The 22,069-nt window shown below is 37.6% G+C and overlaps 2 protein-coding genes across 4 annotated transcripts in view; both read left to right on the top strand.

Moving 5' to 3' along the window:
- Window positions 1-8,420, top strand: part of LOC135688943 (coiled-coil and C2 domain-containing protein 1-like) — a 33,803-nt gene extending 25,383 nt beyond the window's left edge. The window contains exons 23-30 of one of the 3 annotated variants that reach the window (XM_065206011.2): window positions 968-1,111; window positions 1,629-1,702; window positions 3,425-3,476; window positions 4,242-4,359; window positions 4,639-4,721; window positions 5,362-5,409; window positions 5,953-6,009; window positions 7,129-8,420. In XM_065206011.2, coding sequence (XP_065062083.2) covers window positions 968-1,111; window positions 1,629-1,702; window positions 3,425-3,476; window positions 4,242-4,359; window positions 4,639-4,721; window positions 5,362-5,409; window positions 5,953-6,009 — 576 coding nt within the window. In that variant the 3' untranslated portion in view covers window positions 7,129-8,420. Of the gene's footprint in view, window positions 1-967; window positions 1,112-1,628; window positions 1,703-2,060; window positions 3,359-3,424; window positions 3,477-4,241; window positions 4,360-4,638; window positions 4,722-5,361; window positions 5,410-5,952; window positions 6,010-7,128 lie in introns of those variants that run through there. The other 2 variants (XM_065206012.2, XM_065206013.2) reach the window with 2 other exon arrangements.
- Window positions 8,421-11,366: 2,946 nt separating this feature from the next.
- LOC135688945 (ubiquitin-conjugating enzyme E2 W) lies at window positions 11,367-16,492 on the top strand. The gene is made up of 6 exons (XM_065206014.2): window positions 11,367-11,525; window positions 12,791-12,819; window positions 13,466-13,539; window positions 14,084-14,239; window positions 14,773-14,848; window positions 15,472-16,492. Exons 1-6 carry the CDS (start codon window positions 11,413-11,415, stop codon window positions 15,483-15,485), a joined length of 462 nt encoding a protein of 153 aa, XP_065062086.2. The 5' UTR covers window positions 11,367-11,412; the 3' UTR covers window positions 15,486-16,492.
- Window positions 16,493-22,069: the final 5,577 nt, after the last annotated feature.

The raw sequence follows: 22,069 nt of genomic DNA, 5'->3' as shown, positions 1-22,069 counted from the left end.
GGCTTAATACACCTATATTCTCAGCAGCTTTTCCATGTTATCCACTAAAGCTGATGTTTAAAATGTTTTGTAGAAATTTCTGCTTTTAGCAATTTAAGGACACCACCTTCAACGGGCCATTAATGGCATCCCCCTGAAATGAGGCCCCTCTCTTCCGATGTTTAAAAGTTGCAAAAATGACTCTGACGCGATTAAAAATTGTTTTCTTCAGAATATCTCATTGTAGAAACCAAAAAAGTTTTAATTTCCATATATGGAAATAGGGGCAGAAAGTCACGTGATTAACCATATTAAGTCCTAAAACCAGGACCCAGTATTTATAGATTTCCCCAGTTAACATTTGAAAACAATTTAAAGTTAATTTAAAGTTAGTTTTAATCATCTATTGTGATTGGGACATTTTTCTCCTCCGCAGAGACACTTGCTTTGACCGGTCGTGATTTGCACCCCAGTAAGACCCACTTCCGCTGACCCAAAAAAATGGCACCTATGATTTTTATATTATTGATAGATATTTGTAGGCATTCATGCAAAAAAATCAATTTTGGCACGCAAATCGAGCGGAATTACACAAGGATCCCGACTAATTTGGGTATACCCTCTTCTTTTATAGTGACTCAATGCCTTTAAAAACCAGGCTCTTTGAAAAAAACCGGCCTTTCTGGCTTTTGCCGTGACAATATTTTATAAGCAATGGTAACCCTATGTTGACGTACTTTCGGATGCATGGTACCGCTCTTCAAGGTTCTGGATTTTTTCCTTTTTCAACTGTCCTAGAAGACTTGTAACATCGACCTTTTCTATCTTTCATATCGCCTTTTTGTCAATGTAAAGGGTAGCTGTTTATTTTATTAAATAAAAAATCTTATTCACACACTTCTTGCTTCCGGAAGTCTCTGAGTGACACTGAATACGTTTTTTGTTCCACAAATCTGTTATATAGTAAATTCTATTTTGTTACTTCCAGTTAATGGATACAGATCGAGGTCGTAAAAAGGTTGGTGGGAAAATCGAAATAATTTTAAAGATTCGCGAGCCTCTGGTTGACAAAGACGTCGATGTTGTTAATGAAAAATGGTTGGTGCTTGATTCCCATTTGCGTACACTGCAGGTTTGAATCTTCTCTTTCCAATAATTCTTCTCTTCTGAATTCTTTAAAATTTTGGACAATTACAATTTGTTAGGGAAGGACAACCGCCCGCCAACTTTCATTCACCAAAATAATTGGCCGAAGGCCTAATTTTTATTAGCAAAAATTTTGATGGAGTTTGGAAATTTCCACAGGCACCTCTGCTTCTAAAATTTTTTGCGATTAGTGCTATTCGCAAAGATTCTCTAACCGACGCACCTTATTCATGATTCAGAGAAAAGCTTGCAATTTTTGTCAGTATACTGTTGAAAATGCCAATATGTAAATGATTTGCAGATTCAAATTCGTTACAAGGGACCATGTCTATTAAAGCCGTTGATATTTCTGCTCCTGGAGCTATCCAGTTGATGTTATTACCAATTTCTACACCAGAGTTTCATTTAATGGGATACCTTTTTGCTGCTACCAACTCTCTCATCGCATAGTGATCAACTTCGTTTGCCTTTTTCGCTAATAACACTTTGTTGATCTGTTACAGCATTCGACTCCTGCCAGCTCTTCAACTTCTATGCCTCAATCGAAGTCTCCTACTCGGCAAAATGCAACTGGACAGTAAGTATAGTTCATTTAGCTACCGTTGAGTATTGTTATGATTATGATTATGATCTATCAAATGATTTAAACGATCAATGTAAAATTTTAGTGATCATAATAATCATAACTATCAAAATTTTCATTCTTTTCATAATTTTCATCTAAACTTTACCGTTTTTATTCTGTTCAAAAGAATTTGCCTGAAAACTCAGTGTATTTAAAGATTGAATAAATCACACTATTTAGATAAAGTAAAACAAGTGATACGACGTTTGATAAACTTTCTTAAACAATATAAATGTTTATTAAAGTACGATAAAGACTATTGGTGTTAATGACACAGAGCTTTCATGTTGATCTTTCTCCCTCTTCCCAGACGTTCATCTGTTTGTTGTCTGTCTTGATTGGAGGGAGCAAAGATCAAAGAGAGGCTGCGTTTCCTTGACAACCAATCATATTTACATTTGACAACCAATCATAGATACATTTGAAACTTTCTAAACCAAAGAGAAACACTTAACACTGTTAATAGTTTATAAATTGTAAATAGGGTTTTATGAAAATAATTTATAAGCACTGGTAATATAGAGTTCGTTTTATACTTAGTGACGGTATGGAGAGTAAAGGCTTGTATATTTCCTGTCGCTAATTTTGAGAGCAGTTTATTGTCGATTCATGCACTGTCTTTCATTTTCTTTCTGGTTATCAGCTCGTTTTTTGAGGTATTTAATCGCCATTATAATGTAGGGAATAGTGATAACATCATGGACTTGTGGTCAAAGTTCTGTGCTCCAACAGTGGTGGATTGGTATAGGAAGCTGGGATTCAACCGCGCCTTAGGCCTATCCTGTGCACTTTAATTCAGAAAACCCTCATTCTGTTCTAAAGTTTATTAATCACACTGTACGGGCCCCTTAATCTCGGCAGCACTTTCCTTGAAGGGTGACCCCTCCCCCTCCTCGGTATTGTGCAACGAGAGAGCTACAGCGATTGATAGCGTGCAACTCGTTTTGAGGTAGTGATTCTAAGTAATTTTCATAGGTTTGTTTGTAATTTTCTAGGCCTTTTGCAGCTGCTTCATCGTCAGTATTTCCATCTTTGTAGAAGGGAACAAACTTTGTTAGCACCCGCTTTCTCTTTAGTATTTTGCTTATCCAAGGCTTCACCATTACCGAGAACATTCCGACACATGTTTGTATTCTTACGAGTGAATGAATACTTAATACAGCTTAATACAATACTTAATACCATGTCTTTGGGCTCTAGTTTCAACGAACAAACGTGTTGATTTATATATGCAATAGGTGTGATGTATTCAAAGCAGCTCCTCAACGGTGGAGTTTGTTAATCTCGTATAAAGTCTGATACAAACATTTAAGCAAGACTAAGTAGTGGCGTAAACTATGGATCTATTTCCATAGACTTTGGACTTGGTTCTATAAGGTGGGCTTGCATAGGTTCATCGTAATCTTTTGAGTCCCTAACCAGTAGGTTCACACGACTGATGTAGATCTTAGTTGGCAATCCGAAGTCAGCCCTGCCTTGCCTTGCCTTTTATAAGAGGCATTTACAGTGCTAAATCATGCAGATTGTAAAATGCCTCCTCCAGAATTATTCTTCAAATCACGATTTGTTCCATATCAGCCACGACTAAATCAGTTTGTATTTTTCTGGGCACTCTTGATTAATCATTTCGATTACTGATCCCAGAATCCGAAAATATTTTGCATTTTATTGCAGATACAAAAGTCTTGAAGTTTCAAAGTTTGAAAAAGACCTGACTGAAAAACAGGTAATCATGCAGTTCTTCTTTCCTTCAGAATCCATTTGCAAAGTAACGATGCTATTTCTTGGAGCCTATTTGTCCAGTGTGTGAAATTTCAAAACCAACAGTTTACTAACTTGGTTGTTAGCGGGCTTGGTCTCAATTTGTTTCTCGTATAAGTCAGAAGTCCTAGAAGCTTCCATGGGATTCTTTAAAGCTGTATTCAGATGGGAGTCATCCCGACACCCCAAAGAGATGCTGTAAAAGCCCCCCTTTTTTTGTTCATCTGTTGAACACTTGCCCGGTCATCTCCCGAATTCCTTGTCAGTTCTCACCTGTAGTTAATAGACCGCTATGTAATACACACTGTCTACGTCGTTCCGGTCATTGCATATATTATATTCTGAAATCATTGATTTCCCTTTTAAAACTCCTCCATCCTAGGACTGCAATACCTCCCTCCCTTTCTTTGAAACACCCAACGATTGTCTTTTTTCTGTATTTTTAATTTTTTCCGAAAAGTACCACTTCAGCGTAGCCTTTTTCCTTAAAAAAGTTAATAGTTCAGGCAAATATGATACAGTTCACGTGAAAGAACATATTTAGTCTCATGTATCACTTTCTACTAAACCAACATTGTTTTTAAGGGGAGTGGGGAATTGTTGTGGGCAACCTTATTAATTGATGTCTGTGCTTTTGGATTTATTTCAATTGAACCAGTTTAAAACCGAAAAATTCTTCCTACAATAATATTGCTTCCTCAAAATCGTTTCTCTCATTTGCAAATTTCAGATAGCGTCATATAAATCACAAGGAAAAAGCCCTCCTCCTTCACTGATACAAAAACTGGAGAATTGCAATGCGCAGTTGCAAGAAGCACAAGCTATTTTGAAGAAAGGTGGCGATACAGGTAAGAGATATGTTAAGCAAGAGGGTAGAAATTACCCATGTTTTTTAAGCGCAGTTACCTTATGCTCGATTTACTGAAATGCTCACCCCATCTGTTTCTTTCCCCCTTTATAAACCTATCTGTGGATTATTTTCCTCACCGCTTATTTTGTCCTTTCGTGTATTAAAATGCTCATCGCAGATTTGGTTCCAGCAAGTTCCATCCCAAACCGATAAGTTTTCTTATTAAGAACCGTGTGAATGCCTAATTTTTATCCTTAACCTGTTTTTTTCTTTGCAGCCTTAGAATATATGAAACAACTGAAGACAGGGATGGAAATAGAAAAGAAAAAGGCCCAAAGCTGCTTGCAGTCTGGTGACAAGGTACCTTGAAAGATGAATTACTAATATTTAAGGAGTTGTATGTGCTACTATAGTCTTTGGTTGCAACCTGACTTCATGTGGCTTTTTCTTTAGATCTCACTTACCCTAATGCCTCGAATAAGCGCCCAGGCGCTTATTTAATTTTTGAGGCTCCAGGGTGGGCGCCCTTTTCGAGGGAGGCGCTTAATCGAAGGGGGCGCTTATTAAAAAAATAGATTTGGAAGTGACTAAAAAAATGTCTGTGTTTTCAATTAAAGCATGCTATTATAATGGAAAGGCAAAGGAGAATGAAAACTAAAACAAACTGTGTTGGTCATTCAATAATTTCACCTCTAGGGTGGGCGCTTATTCGAGGGGGGGGGGCTTATTTGAGGGGGGCGCTTGTTCGAAGCATTACGGTATTTCATTCGACAACCGAGATTTAGACTTTTTGACAGGCTATGTTTGATCGTGTTAATTATTTGTTACATTAATTATTTATATTTGCAGAATACGAATCAGGTAATGAATAGTCGGTCTATTGTATCCTTTTCTGGGTTACCAGATATTTTTCGTCTTTTAAAAAAATCCTCCCATGTATATAATGGTTAAAGGATGAAAGTTTTTCCAAAAATCGATCGTAAAATTATTTTTTCTTCAGACTGAAGCAAGACTTTGCTTAGCAAGAAAGAAGATTCTAGAGAAAGAGGTAATTCTATGATGTTGATGTATTCTTTCTTGCAACAACTGTTTCTATCAAGCCTTTCATTTTGTGCTAGAAGTCGATGCCTACAGCCTTGATTGTACCCCATTCCTTTTCAGCCGTCTTTTCTGAATATAGTTTTATCTATATTTTCCCTTCATCTCTTGAGAACAACTGTGACAAGGGTACTTTTTTCTATGAAGGTTTTTATAGAACTTCTTTTGTTTGAGCCAAATTGAAACTAGATAGTGTACCCTGAACGATAAATTGTCTCATCAAATACGCTTACCATTAACTACTGTTATAAAATTTTTGTACCCACGCCCATCATATACCTTGATATTCACCAACCGTCGAATTATGCTGCTAAGCTTCTTCAAGTATTAAAAGAATCTATAGTCCATTACCTGTTCCAGTCCAAGTGACATTTTTACGAGCAATTGATAAAACTGTCGTTCCTGCTACAAATAAAGCACTGGTCAGATGCTTTAATGGCACTTAGGACGAGACCTGAAGTCATTCACAACCTAACCCGTTTCTTTTTGTCAGCACGCACAAATGCAAGAGGAGCTTATGTTGTATCAATTTGGCGGTTTTGGTTGCTAGGTAAGACGGAGAACAGTGCTAACAAACATGAGAATCGCTAACAGCTCCAAGATAACAGCTAACAAGCAGTGTTTGCACTGCAGCATCTTTCCTGATTTTCTGATTTAGAAAATGAAAACATTTCTACAACATTGTTTCATTTTCAAATGATCTTTCCTGATATTTTTGCATTTTACCAAACAGTTTAAGTGCATTTTTTTATTGGCTTGTATTAAATAGGCATTCTCCGCACGATTTTTTTTCTTAAAAGCATCTTTCAACTGTTCTTTCAATTGTATTTTATATTTCATATTGTATACGACCAATTATATTTAGGTAACTTGTATCTTTATTGAGTTTGAAAGCCATAATTAAAAACACAAACACGATCATAATTTCAATCAAATCTTACTGAGGAGGCTGCCAAAGGGAAGCGTTAAGCGAAAATTCGAAGAACAGATTATGATCATGTATATGTCTGTTTTAATTATTGTTTTTAAGCTCAATGAAGATTCCAAGTTTCCTTAATATAATTAATCCCTCAGACAAACCCCTCATGAGAACTACCCGTGTCACTAATTGCAAGAATGTGCCATTTTTATTCAAATGCGTTTGTATGTCACAGTAATAGGACTAATATTAGATGACGTAAACGATCTGATTTTTCTGTTCCTTATTAACTTTTTTGGGATATCACTACTCCTAGTTGGAAATTCCTGTCAAGAAATATGGCTCGAAATTTACAAAGATGAAGTCAGCGCATTTGAATAACATTTTTTGACCATATAAAATGGCGTGTTTTTAAATGGCGATGTTTTCAGATAAAACGGCGATGTTTCCAGATGTTATTGTGTGCAAAAAAACCAAAGTGTGAAAACCTAATAACTATCGTTGTGAACAGCATTTGATGCCATGCTTTTTAAAATGGATCACACATTGCATGTTTACGACATAGAAAGCAAAATCCTTTCATCGTCAGAAAATTAGATGCCCAGAATTTTTCTTTAGCCGTGTTGTTAATTTCCATTTTAGCAAGATGCTCCCTTCCCGTGCCCATTCCATTCTATTTTCCCGCACAAACTGCAATCCTTTCGCGGGAAAATGTGTTATTAACTTTGTTTTCCTTCCTTCCTGCTTTAGATTGCATCTTTGGGCAGTTAGAGAATCGCACGAAGTAATCAAATATGGATCTGATCACAATGCCGAATATAGCAATAAATAAGCAATCAACATTCGTAGTCATAATCACTTTAGAATGTTTGAGCGAGGAATAGTTATAACCAATTTAGCAAGAGTTGCTAATTTTTTCAAGTCAACCAAAACGTTTGTCCTTGACTTTGCAAAAACCCCGCCAAAACCAGTGGCGTACCCAAGGGGTAGAATATGGGGTCCGGTCCCCCCACTTTTCTAAAATATGGTCCTCGAGATATGTTCAAAAACGATGTAAAACTTATTGGGGGGGGGGGGGGTAGTATACTGTATGCTTGTGTCAATAGCAATTGTAAAATGCTTTGCTATTTACCGTAGCTAACATGAATCAAATAGTGGGGGAAAATTTTTCAAAAAGGGCGTTTCCCCGCATTTGCGACTGTTTGAAGGGCGTGGTCCAAAAAATTCTAGGGGGCTGCGCCTCGGACCCTACCCCCACCCCCCCCCCCCCCCCCCACCCCACTGCTGCAGCCCTGGGTACGCCACTGGCCAGAATAGTATGAATCACTAAAGGATGGTTGGAAAGAAGCCAAATAAAGGCAATTGCCGGGGCTGTCTACTGTAGAGCCTTTTGGTTGTAAGCATTCATTTCCCTTTTGCACAAGTTTTCTTTAATGAAAAAGTTTAATATTAGTGTAGTAATTAATTAAATGCATATTATGAGATGTCAAAGCCAGGCTTCGACAGTATCGCTAGATAATATGGGGCTGATAGAAGATGACGTCACAGTCAGCAGAATGGATTTCGAGGGGCAGATTCGACTTCCATTGTTCGACTGTTATGAAAGACGATTTACAATTTACTAAGCAACGTTTTTTGGAGATATTTCTGCAAACCAGATTTCCAAATGAAATTTAACCTGTTTGTCAGTTTCCGATTTCAGCATTCTAGTTTTCCCTCTGTATGTCTCTTGATGCAAATATTTGTCAACTTGCTAGCTCTGCATGCTAGTTCTATGCCACCAAGAGAAACTATATTTTTATCTTTCCCTGAATTTAATCATACAATTGCTGTATAATTTTTTTTTCAATTCTAACTCAGTTTGCAGATTTTGAATCCCATTATTTCACGGAAGTTTATATAATTTCATATGTAACTTTTTGTATTAATGACTTCATCGTGTTATAAGGGTTAGTTTCCCTTCATGTATACCTAATGAATTTTGTGTTTTTAACTGTTTACCTTCGTTATTATTTCTTTTAATATATTCAACAACTAATTCATCTTTTGCGGTTTTTATTCTCCTTTCCCCTTTCAATTGTTTTCCTGTGTCTATTTGTCGATTTTCTATAAGATTTGCAATTTTGTTGCACCATAAATCATTTCTTTGCATTTTATTCTTTCTAATGTACCAGCTTATGAATACAGAACTTTCAAGTCCCTACCCTATTGACTGAAAGCCTATGTCTAAATGTTGATTAAATTCTGTCCATTGTTTCCAGGCACCGCGGAGCGTTGAGAAAAGTGGGGGGGGGGGGCTAGAGCCTTATAAAAAGAGGCTTTTCTGGTAGTTTGATACTCAATACTTGGCATTTTTTGCAAAAGTGGGGAGCTAAAGCCCCCCCAGCCCCCTGCTCCGCGGTGCCTGGTTGTTTCTAGTGTTTTATTGTCGTCGTCATCTTCCCTAGTATTTACAAGCCAATTTTGTCAAAAATGACTCTAGATAAACTCCAGGAAAAACTTGCGAAACATCACATTATTTTCTTACTTAGATACAGATATAGTGTTTCAGCTAGTTATTGGCAGAAATCAAGAAATGGAGGTTTCTTATGATTTCCTCCCAGCTAATCTAAAAGCTTAAATGTTTGCAACCATATCAAAAAAAATGATTTTTCTAACCACTAAAAGGGGTTGCAAAGTCGCAAGTGATCTTAGTAATTCTGAAAAAATATTTGCTTTTCTTTCTGGCAGTAAAGTTAACATGAGCGAATTTCATAATGGTGCTACCTATAGGTCAGTATTGAGAATTTATTTATCCAGCATGGTCCAGCGTCTATCCAGCATCCATCCAGCATCTATCCAACATCTATCCAGCATCTATCCAGCATCCATCCAGCATCTATCCAGCATCTATCCAGCATCCATCCAGCATCTATCCAGCATCTATCCAGCATCCATCCAGCATCCATCCACCATCCATCCACCATCTATCCAGCATCCATCCAGCATCTATCCAGCATCCATCCAGCATCTATCCAGCATCCATCCAGCATCTATCCAGCATCCATCCAGCATCTATCCAGCATCCATCCAGCATCTATCCAGCATCCATCCAGCATCTATCCAGCATCCATCCAGCATCTATCCAGCATCCATCCAGCATCTATCCAGCATCCATCCAGCATCTATCCAGCATCCATCCAGCATCTATCCAGCATCCATCCAGCATCCATCCAGCATCCATCCAGCATCCATCCAGCATCCATCCAGCATCTATCCAGCATCCATCCAGCATCTATCCAGCATCCATCCAGCATCCATCCAGCATCCATCCAGCATCCATCCAGCATCCATCCAGCATCTATCCAGCATCCATCCAGCATCTATCCAGCATCCATCCAGCATCTATCCAGCATCCATCCAGCATCCATCCAGCATCTATCCAGCATCCATCCAGCATCTATCCAGCATCTATCCAGCATCCATCCAGCATCTATCCAGCATCTATCCAGCATCCATCCAGCATCTATCCAGCATCTATCCAGCATCCATCCAGCATCCATCCAGCATCTATCCAGCATCCATCCAGCATCTATCCAGCATCCATCCAGCATCTATCCAGCATCTATCCAGCATCCATCCAGCATCTATCCAGCATCCATCCAGCATCTATCCAGCATCTATCCAGCAGTCTTGGAGTGAACAGAAAATTTTTACAACGTTCACCTTTGGGAATGGCCAGACCACAACTAAAAAAGTTAGGTTAAAAAATTTTTGATCGAAATAAAGAACTGTAAAGTGGTAGCCTAGTGGCTTCGTGGAGAATGGCTCAAGGGGGCTAAGCCCTTGTTAAAATTTAGAGACATTTTCGGGGGGATGGGTCTCAGCCTACCCTTCAACAAGCCAGCGTATGTTCGCTTTGGTGAGTGCATTACTTGGCAAGGGAAACTAATCCTTTATTTTGCTACTGGTTTTCCATTAATTAGCAATTTCTGTTAGCCTTTTAGAGTGCGTGAATAGTTTTAATCATTTCATATACACAGCAGAGAATATTTAACTTGAATGCAAGAATAGCGGGTGTGTCTTGTTCGTGGATTCTAGAAATTGCCTACAGCAGAGTCTCCCTTCCTAACTTTTCAGGACGGCATCCCTTCTTAGGTAACCTCATAACCTCTCTTACTTAACGTCAAAGCACGCCATTAGAGCCAAGCACGTTATTTGTATGGAATGTCCATGAGGTCATTTGGCTATATGTCAGGCAATTTTGGTTAGGTTAGACTGCTTTATCAAACGCAAGAATCCGCAAAATACATGTATTTAACAATATACACAAGTTGATCAAAACTGGCAGACCTAAAAAAATTAGCTTACATGACGTCACCACTTTCCCACTCTATTGCGATCTTACGATTGTGATGGTGCCACACCTAAAAATTTCTTCCGGGGCTAGTTTAACTTTCAGTTTCATGTTTTTGAAATTTAACTTTCTTTATTATCATAGATTAAAAACAAGGCGGGCTCAGCCAAATATAAGGATATAAGGAAATTGGCTTGAAAATAATCTTCCACTGCACCTCAAACTTATGGATGAAGGGGTTAGAACCACTCAGGGACGCCGGAGAAGGGGGCGCGGGGGTCAACCGCCCTTTTTGCCTTGTGATAGGAGGGGCAAGATTCCCCTTCTCGTTAAGGTGCACTTTAAACCGGTCAATTGTGATAATCAGAGAGATTTATGTGAAATTCTGATTGAGTGCGTAATTAATGACGACATTTCTCGAAACTTGTAAAATAGATCCTTATTCCAAAAGTTAGCCAATTTTCAAGAAACCTATAAAACATCGAAACGAAATGGCACTTAGTAGAAGAAAAAAGGTAAAAGATGGGATTTATCTTTCAAATGCCCTTTAACTCAAGCTTGCCCCCCTTGCTCCTTGGTGGTTCCGGCGTCCCTGGCACCACTGATGGGATTGGACCCCTAGCCGATTCGAAAGGAGGAAGTTAATCTTCAGCTGTTGTTGTTGCTATCATAAAGTTGGAAAATCACAATATGGCGGAATGGCTGGTCCGTCTCCTAACAAACGCTTAATGAAAGAGCTTAACGATCTTTTGTTAGGAGCACCACCTGGTATCAAAATTGATAAGTATGATATCGAAAAAGACATCAGAAAGTAAGAAAAGTTTTATTTGCTATTTTATTTTGCATACCTTACTAATATGCTAAGAACAAGTTAGGGCGGTTTATTTGTGGACTATCGGCTTAGAAAACATTTACCGTTTTGGCTACGCGTTACTACGATTAGTTTGAGTTTTCCAAGTACGAGCTGCGGGTGAGATGAAAACAACATGCAAGGCTAATGTTTTTCTTTTTGTTTAAATGAAATGAGGTTTTCCTCAGGTCAGGCCCTCTAAGTTCTTTTCTTGAAAAAGTTTTTTGCTTTGGCTAATTTTTCAACAGCTACGTAGAATAGCATTATTAGCTGGATGAAGTTAAATTTCGTGGCAAGGGAATCTTAATTCAGGACATCAATAATGCTCAGGCTCGCCAAAACTTTTTATACCCTTATTTTCTTAAGAGATGGTCCTAGCGAGTCCAAAAGAATTAGAGGAAATCATTAGTTTATAACTCTCTGTTCAGTGGCGTCGCCACGGGGTGGACTGGGGTGGACACGTCGACTCCAGTTTTCCCAGAAGTTGATTTTCTAATTCCTCGATATCCGTTGAAAAATCTGGGGGGGGGGGCTGAGGGGGAGTTGGGCTGATCAGATCGATTTCGATTTTCGCGCTAAAAAGCCACCATTACGAAAAATGCTGCTTGAGAAAATTGTTTGTCCAAAAATTTCAAAATAGATAAAATACTAAAAAAGGATTTTCAAAGAATCTGAAGGGTGTGGTCGAGCAAGTTTGTTTTTGTCCACCCATGTTTATGTTTCATCATTAAACAGAATATGATAATGATGAAATGAAACCGAATAACTAGCTGACAACCAGGGTGCATTCCATATGTACTTAGACCCAAAAATCTTTGGCATGCAGTCAGGATTTTTTTTGGCATTCAGCATGCAATCCAATAAAAAATTGTTGGTGTACATAAAACTTGGTGTAAAACAAGAAGCTACTTTGTGTAAAACTTGGTGTACAATTTACAGTTCTGCTAACTGCTTATATTTTTGGTGTACCTAAACAAATGTCCCAGTGGGCCTTTGGCATACAGTTGACTTGAAATCCACCCTGGGCTCACAGATAATGATGGCAAATAACAATTTGTACAAAAATACAAATAACTATGGCACTTCTTTGTGGACACTGTGAATTTTAGACTGAACTGACTAAACTCCAAAGTATACAAAGTCTTATTTTAATTATTAATTTTTGTCTGACTTGTGTGACTATTTGAAACAAATGAAATTGAGAGCCTTATTGAATCTCTTTTTAGATGGATTATAACTCTTGAAGGTGCCCCAGGTTTGTTGTTTCAAAATTTGTGGTTATCCACGATCTGCCAAGATCTTTGTAGAACCTAAATTGACACTACAATATACTATTTATAATCATACATCATGTGGAGCATCTCATTTTCTTAAAATCATGAGGCTTTATTGGCAAATTATCAGCAGGAGATGGCAAATTTCAACCTTGACAAACAATCAGACCAAGAACCTTCCCAGCACAGTTGGTAATCTTATTCATTATGCTTGTAGACATACAAAACCTCAGAGCATGCCCCCACCCCACTTTTCAGGAACAGACCTTAAGTGTCTATTTAAAGTTCACCATGGTGCCCCTTTTTTGCTTACTTCATTCTCTACTTTGCACATCTATGATTATGCTTGAAGTTTGATAACCTTTTTAGGCAGTCAAGTCAATATGCCATGCTTTTTTCAGTTTTATGCCTTTTATTTAGTTACAAAACTTTTGTATCAGTTGGTTGCAACTATGTACAGCAGCTTTTTCTTGCCTTTATTTGTCTTTCAAATTTACTTAAAAATTATTAAAATCTTTAAATCTTAAAATCTTAGTCTTAAAGAATTTTTATTTTTAGAATATGACCAATTGAGCAATGACTGATTGTTGTTATCAATTGAATGATATGTGTAGCTTTTTGTTTCAGGTACATTGTATGAAGGGGAGTTGTTCAAGCTTCAATTTACTTTTGGGAATAGATATCCATTTGATTCACCTCAAGTATGTTGATTATTTTACATTTTTCCTTGCAGTTAGGTAAATTCTCTAATAACTATGCCAAAATGTTTCTCTCTGTAACAAGCATTTTCCAATTTGATCTTTCCAGAAAATTTTCCATTATTAGAAAATTTTTCTCAGTACTTTAGGCACCAGAAATGCTGAGTTTTATGCAAATAGTGTTTTGTTGAAAACGTTCACTCATCAGAATGGGAACTTACACCCCCCCCCCCCCCCAGAACATTGGGGTGTTTTATCAAGGGGCCAGAGTTGCAAAGTCCTTTCTATTGCTCACTCACTCTGTTTCTTAACTTTTTGACAATAATTAATCACCTCAACTTTTGCCAAATCCTAGCACATATTAAAACAAAATGAGCTGTAAATGACAGCCCCAGTGCTAAGATTCGGTTTCAAGAACTAATTTGTGAAAATTTATTTTTTGGACTTGAAGCTGCCTTTTTAAGATAATCTTTTGAATCATTTAACATAAATCAAGATTTTAGTAACCAAGAATTTTTCCCTTAGAATTTAACTCTTTTATTTTCAGGTTGTGTTTGTGGGCACAAATGTTCCGATCCATCCACATGTTTACAGCAATGGGCACATCTGCTTATCAATACTGACGGAAGATTGGACCCCGGCCATGTCAGTTACATCTGTTTGCTTGAGTATTGTCAGCATGCTCAGCAGCTGCACAGAAAAGGTATGAAAATCCTTTAGCTATCTGTTTTACTGCGTAGGTGATGCTACTCCACTGTTGTAATGTAACTAGAGTATTCTTGCATTCATGTTGCCATGTAAACAAGCAAGGCATTCATCTGAAAAGAAGAGACTTACCTTTCAAATACTTTTTCCTTCAATGTAAAGGAATTGGGCTACATTTACTGCTTCTTATTCGTGACTCTTTGTCTGCTCTTTTCATGTCTACTGTTCAAAATATCCAACACAGAGAAAGAAGGTGACTTCAATGTTGAAACATAAGTTTGCAGTCATGTTTTCAAACAGTTTTTGACTGAGCTATTAACTTTGATACCAATTGATTGTGGAGACACAGACAGCTAATTATTTATTTAATCATAATATTCTTGCCCAGAAAATTCTCATATGCTTTCATAGTACTTTATCAGTCACTGCATATTAAGCCTGAATTACGTTGAAGTATAAACAATTTGCATAATTACCAATAATATTTGCTCATCATGCATACCAATTTCAAAGCTCTGCCTCTTATTGTAGAAACTGCCTCCAGATAATACAATTTATGTGAAAACTGCAAGTAAGAATCCAAAGAATACAAGATGGTGGTTTCATGGTGAGTTTTAAAAATTCTCACCATCTAAGTGAGCAAAGTTATTGTACAACCTTTAAGCGAAATGGTTACACTGCTGCAATGCTATCAGGTAACCAGAATTCAAATAGCCACAGCAAGTTACAAAAAATTTCTAAGTTGATTTTTTGGTTGGAAAATCATGGATAATTATATAAGTGATTTGACTTTTCTAAAATTGTTCATTTTCCTTTGCTGTTATAAGAGCCTATGCTTTATTTCTTGTTGGTACCTGCAATGGGCCTAATGGCAGGAGCCACTTTGTGATATGTTGCAACATTGATTCAATTGTTAAACTGTGTCACAAACTTCAACTTGCATTTTCATACCAAACTAATTGTTGTTTAGGAAGCAGGTAATGCACCAAATTGCTACCTAGAACCTTAGACCTGTCCTGTTTTATACACCAAAAGTGTATTCCCTTAATTTTACTCAAATAACAACTTCTTTCAACTTCCTAAAGGTTTAGAGAAAATTTAAACATTGTTTATTAGGTAATGGTTTATTAATCAATCATTTTGTTCCAATGAATCAGCAATTTTTGTTAAATCACTTCTTTTAACAACAACTTTGGAACTTTTGCTAATTTTCTATCATCACACTTTCAGATGATAAAGTATGAAGCAACAGATTGGTATTATGTGTTATGGCAATTTGTAATGGAGGTGCTAGCTTGGCACGTTTTTGGACGAAACTAAGTTAATGTAGAAAAAGACAGACAGGAATAGATGAGAGTTTTGGAAATTTTATTTTAGCTATTTTACTCACGTTATTTGTGTAGAATCAACTAAAATATTTTTAGTATAATTAACTATTATTTGACACGTTTCAAACAGAAAGTAATTTCACTAATGTAATATTGTTTTGATGTCCCTCAATATGAAAGGTAAATCGTTTTTCTCAGACATGTAGAAAACTTGCATGTAGAAAGACACTACCTATATCTGTAGTCAGTGGCGGCTTGCAGCAGTACTAGTGGTACCAGTTTAGTACCGTTTTATTTTGAAAGCTTGAAATGCTTTTGTATTTTATGATTTTACTTTCTTCTATGATAATTGAATTAATGGCAAAAAAAGGAAGAGCAGCGAAATACACCATATCCTAAATCTGAATTTCTCATTGAAAGATTAGCATTGACTGTGTGTTAATGTACACCACGGTACTAGACTTCATACATCCAGTACTGCAGAAGTCTGTCCCATTGTCATTTGTGACTCAACGTGACGTAAAACCGTTTTTCTTTCGACAATCCAACAATAAACAAATCGTTCGCAGTACTAGATTCCTCTTTCTAGTGACAAAATGCTGTGAGACCATTTAACCTCTGCAGCTGGCAATATCACATGACATCAAACAAACCGAGGTATTGTACTAAAACTCCTGACCTGCCATCAAAATATAATTTGGCCATATAAGCTATAAAACCAAAAGTTTTCCAGAGACCACGCCCCTGTACCACCCTTCCTCTAGCTGTTTCGCTCTGCGAAAAGTATTTTTGCTTTACTAGTACCATCTTATTTTGGTGCCAGCCACCACTGATGTAGTCGGGATTGATGTATTATGCTTTGAGTTTTTTACTTTTGTAGCAACTCTTTGCTCGTATAAATCTTAAAGGCCAGGTGAAATGAATTTGTTGTCACTTTGCTGTTTGCTGCTCAAAGATAGGTGACCCACCCTTTGACCACCAACTCTTTGCTCGTATAAATCTTAAAGGCCAGGTAAAATGAATTTGTTGTCACTTTGCTGTTTGCTGCTCAAAGATAGGTGACCCATTCTTTGACCACCAACTCTTTGCTCGTATTAATCTTGAAGGCCAGGTGAAACGAATTTTCTGTCACTTTGCTGTTTCCCGCTCAAAGATAGGTGACCCATTCTTTGACCACCAACTCTTTGCTCGTATAAATCTTAAAGGCCAGGTAAAATGAATTTGTTGTCACTTTGCTGTTTGCTGCTCAAAGATAGGTGACCCATTCTTTGACCACCAACTTTTTGCTCGTGTTAATCTTGAAGGCCAGGTGAAATGAATTTGTTGTCACTTTGCTGTTTGCTGCTCAAAGATAAGTACTAGAAATCGTATTTCGAAGTTTTACTGGTTTCTTTTAAAAAATTGACCCTTCGCTACTTGGGATACAAAAACCTTTAAACAAATTTGTGACGTCACACAAGGTAGTAGGATCATTGACACAGTCTGATATAAATTATTTTTCAATGTAATACTTCAGAATCCACTCTTCAAATCCTTGAATTTTTAAGACTAAACGTAACGCACAGCTAGGGACGTAACAGAAGCTGATCAGACTTATGCCTTGTGTGACGTCATAGCTGAATGAGATTCTTCCGGATTTCAGCTACATGATTACAATCCTCGATTCATTTTCCGTTATAGTAGCGTCGTATTTTCTACCTCAAGAACATCATTCACTTTACCGAACGTAAAATAAAATGCACCAGGCCACTACTGCCAAATTCGACTGGTGCATATCGATTTCTCTGTATTTCCTTCTGTGACGATCTATCTCTATTGTCATCAGGGGCGGATTTAAGCAACAGTGATTTGGGAGGTGTTAGACACCAATTTTGTTTCCACACCCTTCAGGTCACAGATAAATGTTGGAAACGCCCATTTTTAAAATTCGGTTTTTAACTTTAAGGTAGAGACGATAAGAGGCAGTGGTGTGGCCAGGGTTGGAAGATTGAAGGGGCAAAGAGAAGAACATTTTTGCTAACTAGACCTTTAAAAAATTTGGGGAAACATCTCGTTTATAAATGCTTTATACACCGTCTAATAGAGCTTTTTGTGGTTGACCCCATTTCCTTCACAATTCCTCTAATGTTTATATTCTGAATTGTGTAAGGCGAGGAAGCACTACGTGTAAAAACTGATTTTCCAAAGTTGTAAGCAAACCTCTAAAGATAATAAACAGTATTCAAAAGTTTCAAACTAAGTCCTTGGAGCAAAATCTGCAGAATTTCCTTCAAGCCTTTCAGAATCCAGTTTTGCAAGGATTGAAGCGCTTTAGCATTTTAGTTTCTCTTCTATTGGGAATGTCTGTAGAATGTGAAGGACTTTTCTATATAAACGCTAGAACGAGGGGAAATTGTTGAACATTTGGTATAGGTACAGAGGAAGGCCTCTGCGAGCGAAGCGGGCAAGAAATTTTTGCGACGACGATTAGCTTAAAATACATTTCAGAATATTTCTCACAGTCGTTTGCTTGCAGCCTTTAAAAACATTAGATATCAAACTCGAAAGAGAGTAAAAATGGGAGAGATTATGTTTACAGCTTCAGACACAAGAATGCATGTTTAACTATGATAAATAGGAAACCTTCTTCTTTTGACTAGGTATAGCCAAGATCAGTCGGGATCAGTCTCACAGTTTAAGAATATTTAGTCAGAGAATAAATTCTGATGCTGATAGAAAAGTGACACTCTTTTGTTTTTGCATTCCAATAAAAATTTACAATACAAATTTACTAGTTACACTACCTACAAAATGCTTAACGAAATTACAAGGACGATGCCACTGGGTGCAAAATACTATGACTATTTCGTGGCATCACGAAAAACAAAGACAACTTACATACGAATTACCAAAGGAAGAAAAACAAAGAACACTACATTCTCTCTCCAATTAGCGAATGTCAGGCGAAAATATTAGCGAATAGTAGCAAACAAGATGTTTGCTGCAGTTAAGGTAATTTTGCGTTATCACAGTTCCCACCTCATATATAATTTGAGACAGACTTTCCATGTTATAGTTAACTAAATTTTTGTTGGCTTACTAGGGGGGAAGGGAAGGGGCGAGATTCTTTATTCAAAGCGACCAGTACAATGTATAAAACGTTTTGTTAGCTCAAGGATGCTTCTATTGAGATGGTTTGGAAAAATCGCCGTATAATAAGATTTGCAACAGAACATCATTTGCAAGATTTGCATACCCATATGGTCGTACAAGAGTATATATTCCAGCGAGGAGATCAGTTCTTTGAACACCAAAAGAGGGACAGAGCAACAAAAAGTGCTCTGTATTTTCGATTCCATCGTTACTTGGGCACATTGAGTTATTGTATCTCTAAAGTTGTGTTGAAATTTGTGAAAGTTTAACTTGCTGAGACCAACCCTGAGTTGAGTAAGATGAGACAGGCCCTTTGGGTCATGAATCCCAAATACTGATTTTGTAGGGGGGCGGATCTTAGATAGTATCTTTGTCTTGAAAACAGCAACAGAAGGTGAAAATCTAATTTCAGGATCCAGTTTGTTCCACTCGGACAAGCAGAGAGGATAAAAACTAGATTTATATTTTTCAGTCCTTGCTCGTATTTGCCCGATTGTGTCACGTTCGCGAAGTTAATATTGCACCTGTTGAAGTGGTGGCAATGGGTCCCTTGTGTAGTCAGGGGTTAAATTGTTTATGACTTTATAAATCAACGTGAGACTTCTACTCCATCTGTGGAGGTTTAGAAATTCCCACCCAAGGTCAAGGTACAGCTTTTCTCGGGACGTTCCCTTCCAGGCTCCCGTTACAGCTAAGGCAGCGGGGTATTGGACAGACTCTAGCTTCTCCATTAAATTTGTTAAGGTGGTACCGCCGGTAAATCCCACATACTTTTGGTGGAATGTGGTATATGACATCGCCATAATCTAAGTGGGATCGAACAAAGAGCTTGTATAGTTCATTTAGGGTATGCCTAGGCAGATATCTGGAGAGGAATCTTAACATACCAATACATTTCCTTGTCTTTGCGAAAGCAGCCTTTATTCGAGTAGAGAAAGACAAAGTCGCGTCCAAGGTAATTCCAAGATGTTTATGTTCATCAACTTTCATGACGGACCAGGGCCGCGGAAAGGATTTATGGGCCCCGGGTCAGGACAAAAAATAAATAATAAGGCAGACGCTTCTAGGAGGTATGGGGAATGCTCCCCAGAAATTTTTGAAAATTATGGTTGCTTAAACTGCTTAAACTTTTGGTTGATAAACTTGCCATGGTGGCTAAACTGCGCCGGTGGCAATGGTGTAGATAGAGGGGGTCAGAGGGAGCTAAACTGCTATTTTGTCGGAAAACCTCTGCTCTTTTCAAAAATTTAACATGGTTGTCTATGTTTATCTAAATGCTATGTTTTGATGGAAAAAATTGAATCTAAATAAACATGAGATAATTCAATATATCAAAATATCTTTTTTTAGTTCCGATGTCATTATGTTATGTTGAAATTTATGAGAAAAATATAGAAGCTTGTTAGATTTTTGTCGGAAAATCCATGTTTCTTACCCCTCCTGTGAATTAGAAAGAAATAGAGAGTAAAGCCCCGGCAAAACGACTGGACATTTTCACTGAACATGCACTGGACAAATGTCCAGCGTAAATGTTGCGTCGTTTTGCCACCTTGTCCAGTCTTGTTCAGCGATGTTGAGTGTTGTTCAGTCGATTTTGAAGGAAGTAAAAAATGTTCAGTGGACAGGATTAAAATTCTTTTGTTCGTAGATGTTGTAGAGAAATGTTCAGTCGTTTTGCCACTCTACTGAACATTGTCCAGTTCGCGCACGCGCAATGAATGTAATGGATAGGATTTGGCGCGAACTTATTTCCATTATTCAAGTCTTTAACAAACTTTCCTAGTCAACACCGCGAATAAAATGGAAACAACATGAAAATTCAATTCGACCGATACCAGAAAAAAGCATTTCATTAGTAACGACGAGTCTTCCGATCAGATTAGCTTTAGTTCCGATAAGGAAAGCGATGTCAGAGAGCAGGAGTACGGTGATTTTGATAAACCTAGCTGTCCTAGCCACTTGTCAATAATACACTCTAATTCATACGATAACACGGTTAGGGCTATGAAAAGTGTATTTTCAAAGGTAAAGAGATGCCCTGTTGCCAGTTTTCCCACCCGCATTCTTCAACAGGGAAAAAGTTCACTGGACAATGTTCAGTCGTTTTGCCACCACCAATATTTTTTTGATGTTCATACTCTAAACAAGTGAGCAATGTCCAGTGTGTGACCAGCGCAAATGTCCAGTCGTTTTGCCGGGGCTTTAACAGGTACAGAATGATACGTTAAAATAACTGAGAATAAAAAACAAATGGGTTAGGTACAAGATTTAGGGATATTTAATGGAAGAGATATAATCTATCACAAGTACATTTAATACCTGAGGCAACTGTTTATTCTGTTTCCTTCCATATCGCACTGTTTCATTCAACCTTGCACTTCTTAAATACAATCGAAATACAATGTACGCATCAAATATGATACTTACCATACCTGATCTGCTGTTTGATATAATTTGAGCATAACTGATATCTTAGCACCATAATGCATGAAAATGAAATTTCCTTAGAAATTCTTAAAGTTTAGAAAATGGAAAACGTTCAATTCGTTAACTAAATTTAACCACAACCGACACACTGTTGCACATAGATGCGAATGCCATAGTGTAAATCTGTATGACATACATATTGCCCTGTATGTTGCCCTGTAATCACATTTTTTGGTAACATTCAGAAGCTTTTGAATCTCTTTAGCCCTAGCCAACAAAGATGAGAAATTCTTAACGAAATTATATTTAATACTGAGGCAGGCAGCACTGAGGCAGGCAGCAACTTCATAGACCTTTGTCATTATTGTCTCTTATATTATGCTATGTTGATGTTGATGGAGCGGCTGGATTATTATTTAGAATTTTTTTCAAATGAGTTATTATTTATGGGCCCCTAAAGCCAAGGGCCCCCGGGTCAGCGACCCCCCTGACCCCTCCTCTCCTCAGCACTGTGACGGACATGTTATTAAATAGTATTACTGTTATTAAATAGTTGTTATTAAATAAGTGACACTCTCATTGGCTCAGACGCAGGTTTGAAAGTGGGGGGGGGGTAGGGGGGCAAGGGAGATTTTAACAATCACAATTAACGACTTTTAAAAACTCTATTGTTTTGCAAAAAAGTGGGGGGAAGGGCTTTCGTCGGAGGCCCTGACTCTGAGAGACAATAATTCAAAAAATTTCGTTTTTGTGAGAAAGTTTTTGCAAATTTACAAAGGAATCTCTAGAAATTTTCGACCGAAACGTCTCACGTAAGCCCCCTACAGATATAGAAACCCTGCACATAAACGTCATGTCCTCCTTCGGTCATTTATCGCGCGTTCACGTTCAAATGAGTCCACTTCACCATAGTCCCAAATCCTACGCCGACGCGGGTGTCC

This window comes from Rhopilema esculentum, chromosome 9 (assembly GCF_057945365.1).
Source record: "Rhopilema esculentum isolate cy_ngs chromosome 9, ASM5794536v1, whole genome shotgun sequence".
In the NCBI taxonomy this organism is placed as follows: Eukaryota; Metazoa; Cnidaria; class Scyphozoa; order Rhizostomeae; family Rhizostomatidae; genus Rhopilema; species Rhopilema esculentum.
This window is presented reverse-complemented; position numbering and strand designations above follow the sequence as displayed.

Coding starts and splice junctions, on each gene's coding strand:
- LOC135688945 (XM_065206014.2), top strand. CDS start 11,413: ATGGCTGGTCCGTCTCCTAACAAACGCTTAATGAAAGAGCTTAACGAT. Junction 11,526..12,790: donor ATCGAAAAAGACATCAGAAA/GTAAGAAAAGTT, acceptor ATCTCTTTTTAG/ATGGATTATAACTCTTGAAG. Junction 13,540..14,083: donor ATCCATTTGATTCACCTCAA/GTATGTTGATTA, acceptor TTTTATTTTCAG/GTTGTGTTTGTGGGCACAAA.